This window comes from Lolium rigidum, chromosome 6, assembly GCF_022539505.1.
Source record: "Lolium rigidum isolate FL_2022 chromosome 6, APGP_CSIRO_Lrig_0.1, whole genome shotgun sequence".
In the NCBI taxonomy this organism is placed as follows: domain Eukaryota; kingdom Viridiplantae; phylum Streptophyta; class Magnoliopsida; order Poales; family Poaceae; genus Lolium; species Lolium rigidum.
In genome coordinates, this window is record NC_061513.1 from 325,015,599 (window position 1) to 325,024,547 (window position 8,949).

Genomic DNA, 8,949 nt, shown 5'->3' on the forward strand with positions numbered 1-8,949 from the left:
TGGACTTCCTTGCGGGCCTGGCTCCATCGCAGGACCATCTAGGCGGCGCTACGGTGGAGCTTGTGGCGGCTAGAGTTTGTGTGTAGGAGTGGATGAAGAAGAAGAGCGCGCGCCCTCTTTATATAGGACGGAGGCAGGCGAGGCATTGCCATTAATGTAGCATCAATATTACTGTGTTGGCGGAGGTGGGTGGCGGCCGCTCGGCAGGCGAGGCATTGCCATTAACGTGGCGCAGACTAAGAAGACGTATCAACCCAAGGTCGCTGCCAAGCAGACCTGACGAAACATCCGCCAGACACGAGTGGGCGCGCATCTGAGACGCATATTTGTGCTAGGTTTGCGTCGCTGCGGACAACTCGGTCACTTTTGTCGTTCCGCTGGAGCATGCCCGACGCATTTTTCGCGAACAGCTCGGTCACTTTTGTCGTTCCGCTGGAGCATGCCCGACACATTTTTCGACTCCGCGGACGCAAACAGCCCCTAGCGAGGTTGCCTTGTTTACGCCATCTTCGTTGGCCCCACAGGGACTCGTGTAAGAGCATCTCCAGTCGCGTCCCCCAAAGTGTCCCCCAAAGCATCCCCCAAAGCGATTTGGGGCACGCCGGACCAAAAAAACGTTCCCAGCCGCATCCCCCAAAGCCGCTTTTTGTCCGGCGCGCCCCGATACGGTGCCCGGTGCCCCGAGGCCATCCCCGCCCCAAGGGGACGCACCGGGAACGCCGGACGCATCGAAAAGCGAGGCAGGGAGTGGCGGGGACGACCCGTCAGCGGCACAATTGAATTTGAACCTAACCGTCGCCTACCTCGCGACGGAAGTTATTTACGCGCACCGACGGTGCAGTTCCCGGAGAGGCGCAACGAAGCGTCTCGTCGCCGCCTAGCTTTGCGTGCCGGCGTTAATGAGCACCACCGCTCCCCCCGCCTCCCTCCGGCCTATAAAAAAGGGCCGCCTCTCATCGTCCCTCTCACACACAAACCCTAGCGCCTCTCTCCCCAACCCTAGCCGCCACCATCTCAAGAGTCGACACCATGGCTGGTAGAGGCGGAGACCGAGCTCGCGGCCGTGGTCATGGTCGTGGCCGCGGCCGCGGCAGAGATGCGCGCTCGTCGTCGCCTGCGACGCCGTCGTCATCCTCATCGTCAGACAGGCAGGACGAGGAAGGGCATGTGTTGTTCGAGTTCATCATCGTCATCAAGGGCGACCCACACGACATCCAGAGGCTGCTAGATGACTTCGTCGCCGACGACGTGCGCCCGGGCTCGCTGCCACTACTGCCGGACGCGCGCGGCAAGATGTACTTCCACATCGGCTGGGAGAAGTTCGCACGCTACCACCGCCTCGAACCCGGCTTCATGCTCGTGTTCTCCTACTTCGGCGATAGGGACGTGAGCGTCAAGGTATTCGACCAGACGCGTTGCCGCCGGAACTACCACGGCGACAGCGCCGAGGAGGACGACGACTGAATAGTGTTGTTTCTTCGCAGCGAAAAAATGGACGAAGGTTTCTGGATGTTCTTCCTCGGAAGAATCAACAGGGGCACCCTCACCAGCTGGATTTTTCAGTTTGGGTGACTGGGTGTGCCCTCGAGTGTTCTTTCTTGATAGCGAACACACGAAACCTTCGGTGTCCGGCCTAGTTAGGTTTAGTTTTTTTGCAATCTTTTATATTTGTGTCAACCATGGTTCAAACTATGTATTAGTTTGTGAAAAACCATGTTCCAAACTATATCTTCATGTAAACCACGTTCTCAATTATGTATTAGTTTGTGGAATATTTCTTCTTTTTATTGAAATAAAAAATAAGAAAAAGTATTTTAACGTTTGGAGGCGACGTTTATTGAAACCGGCTGGGGACGACGTCCCTTAAACGTGGTACGAATAAAATACGTCTCACAAATGCTCGATCCGGCGCCGGTTGGGGACGCGACTGGAGATGGTCTAATCATCCTGCTGGTTCAGGGAAATTCATATTCCAATTTCCAAGTCAACCTCACGCGTCGTCTCCGAGGGAAGGGAAGCGAGCGCTATCGTGCTTCCAACTCTGCAAGCCACATCTCGTTTTCCCCACTCTGCTAGGGTTTGGAGAGAACACGAGATTTTGCATCAGGGATGGAAGCGGAGCCGCCGGAGCAAGACCGGGGGATGGACTTCCTCGAGTACCTCGGCCCGGACACCTCCGCCATCGTCTTCAGGCTGCTCGACGGCCCCGCCGATCTCGCCCGCGCCTCCGCCGTCTCCCGCTCATGGCGCCGATTCGGTACGCACTCCCAAATTCCCTCGATCTACCTCCACGTACCTATGCCTATGGATACGGAGTAGTTCAGATTCTAGTCTAGCTAGTTAAGCAGAGATCAATTCGAGGCAGATACTCCATAATCACCGTGATGACGATGCGACCCAAAATATTCTGCTTGTAGAACCATCTCACTTGCTGCTGAAGTGATGATGTCCCCAAAATTGTGTTTGTTTTTCTGTTCAGCGATAACTACCTACACGGCATGTACTGTGAACCAGGCTGATTAGGGAGGTGGGCTGATGTACTAGATGAGGCCCCGTTTGTTAGCTCTGTATTTTTTAAGTATTCCAAGAATACTATAGTTTTCTAAAAAAACGAAGTATCAAATAATGTGAGATGTTTGGCTGTCAACTAAGACTACAGTATTAATACTGCAGTATCCCTAAAACTGTGGTTTTTTCTCTGTATTTAGAAAACAACACCGACCCTCTTTATTTGCAAAACTGAGAAAACGAGAAAAAAGGGATCCACGTTGCTGGCTGCTCCACGCTACGAGCGCCGGATGCCACTGTGACAAGTTTATAACACAGAATTTGGCGTGAGTGTAAAAAAATGATTTAGCCTGATGGTACTACTTGGTGTTAGTTGAAGATTAACATTTAACGCGAGACAGCCATTCATGCAACAGAAGTTACAGAACTGAAACTGACTATCGGTCAAGGCAACCGTTCATGCAACGAAACTTGCGGTCAATTAAGCAATTGCCAAACATCTCGGTAGTTTTGCCAAAACTGAGAAAAAATATAGTTTTAGGAAACTGAAGTATTGCTTGGCCGGGCACTCAATTACTGTGGTATTGATATACTTCGGTTTTGAAAAAACTGAGGTTCCAAACGTAGCCTGAGTGATTACTCTTTTCAGTGCTATTGAAAAAATCTGAAAAAGAATGGCTACATTGAAACAACATACATCTACCATGTCTCAAATTTTTGAGTCCAAGTTTGATCTACTTCTCAGTAAAAGAAAATAGTACCGACATGGTATACTTAGCGCGCTGCACATTGGAATGGATAATGTATGCTATTTGCAGTCAGGTTTGTCATTTTCGTTCGGAAATTTGGTGGCATGATTTATATGTATTGTGTCTGTCGTAATTTTATTCTCCATGTTTTTTTCAAGAGTTGTAACTATACAAGCTTCAGTGTCCCAACTGAATCGAATCTTTTATTCAGTTATACAAAATCAGTTCAGCAAGATCCAGTGCCTGCGAGCTTATCCAGAGGTTGCCAACTTCATGGATATTGAGGTACGCGGTTCCGGTAGTAGCGTACTTCGAAATGCCAGATGGAGTGCTGCTGCCGAGCTTGACAAGCTTGAGAGGGATCACAGGGTGTATATGCAACTTAGCCATGGTCTTCTCTCGCCGTACAACGCCAAGGATTGCATCAGCCACTGCGTAGGCGCATCCAGCACCGACCGTTACCCTGACGAGGCCATTGAAAATACACTCGATGCAGCTGATCGTGTGGGGTGGGTAGGGTCCTATTGGTCCAGCATGGGGCATAGGGATCCTGCTTTGGCAGAATGCCTGATGTATAGGCTCCAGGCAGACCTATGTCTCGTTGATGAAATCAGAATGCAGCCATTCAAAGGTTTGTCCTAAGACTGCAACCTTCTTTTCTGTATGAAAAAAGCGGCCCGACATGTGTTACTAATGCTCTTCACCGTGCAGCATTTTTCCGAGATGACGAGCCTATATATTCAGCAAAGCGTATCCGGTTTCAAATGGGCTGTCCAAAGTCACCTCCATGGTCTGGAACAACTATATATAGTGAAGATGAAGGGCAGCTCATTGCTGATAGCAACTATATCTGGACGTACACATCTCCAGAATTTCCAATATTGCAGGTCAGTTGAGTAAATATTCCCCGGTGTATTCCTTTTCGTTCACTAGAATCATGTTTTAGATGTTTGAAAGTGAAAAATTTGTGATATTCCAGGAAAATGTGTTGCAATCCTTTAAGCTACCACACCCTGTTCTATGTATCGGCGGGGTGGTGAAAATTGAGCTACTTGGTGGAGTGGTGAAGGATGCTTTTGATGGTCTGTATTACATATGGTGAGCTGTTCAACACTTGTGCAAAATACTGCATTGTTTTGATGTGATCATCTTTTCCATTGCATTGATACATTCGTGATGTACCTTTTCCCAGTGTGTCTCATGTCCAAATAATGGGCATGCCACTCTCAGGAAAACTTGGGGTTGCTCCTCGTGGGACTGGTGTAGTCCTCAGTTACTATCCGACTCGTCGTAAAACCGTACCTCACAGTGAGTAGTCAGGGGATGACGGTCGCAGCAGCTGCACAGCTTTGCGTTGAGGGTCTGGAACTCTGCTAAGGGACAGGAGGAGGGTTGAACCAAGCGCTGTTGAGCAGGCTGTTCGCTGGCCCACTGCAGTTTGTGGACAAGGAAGATAAATCAGAGTAATAATCTACTAATCTCCATAGAAGAAAAGCCTATGTCATTGAGGTCGGGTGCCTTTTGATTTTGAACAAATGAAACGTACTTCATATAAGGTTATCCTGAGAGAACGTGTTTGTGTAATATCGTGCAAAAGAAACGCATCATACTTGTAATCGAATCATTGCAATTTGTGAATGAATGGATATGAACATCTTCAAACTGTTTGGAAGAAAGAATGAATCTGCACATCTTCTTTTTTTCAAAACGGCATACCCCTTTCCATGACTGCATAATGGAAATACAATGTCTCAAACAGAAGAACACGCACGCAACGGGAAAGAGCTAGCCATTACATCACCAGGAAACCTGCTAACAGGTGTTCGAAGTCGAACAGCCACTACGGGGCAAAAAACCTGATGACACTCAAGCATACACTTTCAGAACAACACGAACATCCAAACCAAACGTCTACTACAAAAGGAAAACATCATGGTCCTCCAATCTGTCTACTGGCTGGATTTGCAATTGCATTCTCCTGAAGAACTCTAGCCAACGCTGCCGCCTTGCTGATCAGCTGATTCGCCCCCCCCCCCCTCCCCCCCACCTAGATCTTCCCAGCATCTATTCAGAAAAAAAAACTCTTCCGGCATCTTCCTCACCGTACAAACCTACCTAATAACTTAAAAAAGAACTAACAGCGAAGATCACCACCACAGGAGACTTAAGCACATATCCTTTTCGTCATATTACCCCACCAAGGATGAAGGGTGGTGGCCGGCCAAAGATTGAGGTCAAGCGCTTGAATGTGAAGCCACTCGTTTAGAAGACTCCAAAGTCGAATGGTGTAACGACAATTGACAAGAAGGTGATCAACGGATTCCAAAACTCGTTTGCATAGGGGACACTCCCGGCAATTTGGCCACCCCCTCTTCTCCAAACGGTCATTAGTCCAAAGCCTATTTTGAAGCGCGAGCCACATGAAGAACTTGGCTTCCTTAGCCCTTCTTGTGTCTTGGGAGCTTTGGAACGAAAGAAATGCTCGGATCTTCAAAAACAAGCATGCGCCACCCTCGGTGCTTTTCAACAACATCAAGTTAGAGGCTAGACTTTGGGTTTTGGCGGGTGATAAGTGTATGAGTAATTTGATGCCGCGAGAGTAGTCCCCTTTTGCTTCGAGGGGGGTGTGTTGTAAAAACTATTCTTCTTCTCCTTAATTAATGGAATAGGGCAAAGCGTTTGCCCTCTTTTCAAAAAAAAAAAAAAACACATATCCTTCAAAGATTATATTATTTCTATCAGATAGACTAGCATATAGTAGCGGTCAATAAGGTATAAATTTCTTGTCACCCGACATGAAGGCATATAGCCACACCAAACTTTGCCAAAGGTTCCTAGGACAACATCTGGATCCCAAGCACGAACCTAAACCAAGTCAAACCGCTTTGGCAACAGCACAAGAAAATACTAATGATTAGTCAAAATAGCATCATAATGCAACTGCCAAAGAAAAATCTTAAATTTTAAAGGTAACTTAAATTTTCAAATCCATTTATTACGAGCTCCAGCAATATTTTTTTCCCAACATCTGATACAAAGAAAGAGTAGAAACATTTATTAGATGTCACGCTGCAAATACAAAATCTGGAGCATTATTGATAGGATGCTGTTCAACAGAAGTTGTGATAGCATTCCAAGGATGCAACAATTCAGGGGACAAACATCTTCTAAAAGGGATATTGAAACTGGAACTCACAAGATGATAAAAGGTAACCTCTTGAGCCATATAAATACCAAAAAGCTGAGGATACCTCATAAAAAGAGCTATATTATCGAACCAGGGATCCAACCAAAACCTAGCAAGGTCTTCTTTCTGTAAAATCACCTTCCTTCATTCAATATAAGAATGAATCTGCACATCTTCTATCTACTAGCAATACAATCTTGCAATGTATATTGCACAATTAACATGTTGTTAGAAAACAAAATCTATAATCTAAATGTGTGCAGTAAGGTGTTTTGTTTCCCTCACATCCCACTTTATGGAAGTGAACTAAAGCATAAACGATGGCTAAAATGTATGGTAAGACCATGACCCCAAACTAAAATGTACTCTGTTAGTGATGTTTGGACATGTTTTCGGTAAACTTTAAAAACTTCAAATGAATATTTGAAGAAAAGGGTAACAAGTTTATAGTGTTGGAAGAAATCATAGAATTGAAGAAGTAATAGTTATTTAGTGTCAGACACCATAAGATTTCGGGAAGTATATGGACGAGGGGTATATCCAATTATATCTAGTGAGATCACACTATAGAGTTCAAGAAAGATCGTGATCTACACAAGTCAGTTCTATAGTCCAAAACGTGAGAGAGTTCCAAACTTCGAGAACGAAGTTTAGTTTAAAGGGGAGGGACTGTAACATCCCAGGTTTTGGAGTTTATAAAAGGATGAAAACATATGTGTGCATTGCATTCATGCATAGAAAATCCGGAAAAATTTCGCATGTTTATCTAAAACACAAAGAGATAAAGTTTCTTTTATGTCGGTGGAATTGACCTAGTTCATCAACGTGAGTGCGACGAATCTCGACATGACCTTTGTTAACACTTATGTTTTTGGGCACAATTGAGATATTAAAAAAAGTAGGTAATAAAAATACATCAACTTGATCATCATGATAGTTGAATAGAAACTTGGGCTGCGTGATGGCACGCCACGACCCCCCTCTCATATATTTAAATGCCAATAGAATACAAGTACAAGTATGTTTACATGTATGGAAAACGTATTCAGCTAGGAGCCTTGGAGTGTACTCCAAGATGACGGGTGGAACCCGTACCCTTCTTTAACACGCCCCCACAATCTGAACTATGGAGAGCATCGGCATGAAGACTGGATCGAAACTCGCGGAACAGTAACGTTGGCAATCCTTTGGTGAAGATATCAACATATTGCGAAAATGATGGCACGTGTAGCACACGAACAACACCAAGAGTGACCTTCTCCCGGACCTAGACCCACGCTTCAGTTTAAAATAGCATAGCCCGACAACAAACGCATGACCGGGCCTAGGACCGAGAGAAAGACACCGCAACATCAGGAGGGTTGCTAGAACATGCCCGGGGGCTACTGTCGACGTAGTGAGAAACAAGGTCTCCACCGTGCCGGACGCGTGGGTGGAGGCACTGCTCGAGGAGAAGAGGCATGTAGTGCATGACGCCTTGCCAGAAGAATAGGACGAGGGTGAAAGCGGCGCCCTAAGTATAAAGGACCTTCCGGCTCGATGGAATCCTCCATCGAGCAGAACAACGTGGAGACGAACAATACCTACATTTGTAAGAAGGGGGAGGCACCACCGGGAGAGAGCAGGGGAAGCTCCCATGCGGAGCTTCTGGAAGATGTTGGCAGAGGCCGACATCTTTGAGGAAATCGCCTCGGGAGAGCACCTCGTTGGGCATGTTCCGGTCCCGGAGGGTGACCCTTGCCCGAGAGGGGCTCTACCCAGAAGCTTCCGATGCTGGGCATGATGCCTCGATTGGTGTGTGAGGTGTTCCCTGGAACGGAAGGCTTGTCCAATACCTGGAAGCGTTGCACCCCAGGTGCAGGCGTAGGGCGACAAGACGGATCGGGAGCGTCAAGTCAAGACTAGCCAGGCAATGTGGGCTCTCGGCGGTGGTACGCCCATCTTGCGACCCATCCCGCTTCTTGCCACTTGTGATACATGCGCGCTCACCTTGTGGTATCCCCTTGTGATATAAAAGAAGGATATGTGCTTTGTAGAAAGGGATTGGGTGGTATGGTTTGGAGAAAAGCGTAGGAAGATGTAAAGGAGGAGAAGGAAGGAGGAGTCTGCTCCTCGTGTACTTTGTGCAAGTATAAGGAGATCGGACAAGTAGGACATATGGGCTTCACATCTTACACCCTGAACCTGGGTAAAAAAATCGCGTGTTCTTGTGTCTTGCTTGATCCAGGTTTGCAACGCCCACTGCCCACTACCGAACAAAAAAAGGGGTGTAAACTTCCAGTGTCCTCCATCTCACGGACGCGACAATAGAGAAAACTCTTGGATTTCGACTGTGAGTTGAGTAACATTCGTAGCAGCAATGCTATAATGGTTAAAAGTATGGCACTCCCATGGTCTGTGTTGCAAACAAAAGATGAAAGAACATTTTCTTCATCAAGAATGGTTATATAAGAAAATCCTCCTAGTATACATAGTCTGTGTAAACTAACTAAGTTTTGGCATGGT

At 46.7% G+C, this 8,949-nt stretch overlaps 1 protein-coding gene across 1 annotated transcript; it reads left to right on the forward strand.

The window, feature by feature from the left end:
• The first annotated feature begins 2,017 nt into the window (after positions 1–2,017).
• Positions 2,018–4,933, forward strand: LOC124667180 (F-box protein At4g00755-like). The gene is made up of 5 exons (XM_047204498.1): positions 2,018–2,257; positions 3,469–3,888; positions 3,969–4,144; positions 4,237–4,355; positions 4,450–4,933. The coding sequence occupies exons 1-5, from the start codon at positions 2,110–2,112 to the stop codon at positions 4,571–4,573; spliced, it is 987 nt and encodes a 328-aa protein (XP_047060454.1). The 5' UTR covers positions 2,018–2,109; the 3' UTR covers positions 4,574–4,933.
• The last annotated feature ends 4,016 nt before the right edge of the window (positions 4,934–8,949 follow it).

Bases quoted from the DNA above. Each gene is read 5' to 3' on its own strand.
- LOC124667180 (XM_047204498.1), top strand. From the start codon at position 2,110: ATGGAAGCGGAGCCGCCGGAGCAAGACCGGGGGATGGACTTCCTCGAG. The intron at 4,145-4,236 runs GTCAGTTGAGTA...GTGATATTCCAG, and splicing joins CAGAATTTCCAATATTGCAG to GAAAATGTGTTGCAATCCTT. The intron at 4,356-4,449 runs GTGAGCTGTTCA...ACCTTTTCCCAG, and splicing joins GATGGTCTGTATTACATATG to TGTGTCTCATGTCCAAATAA.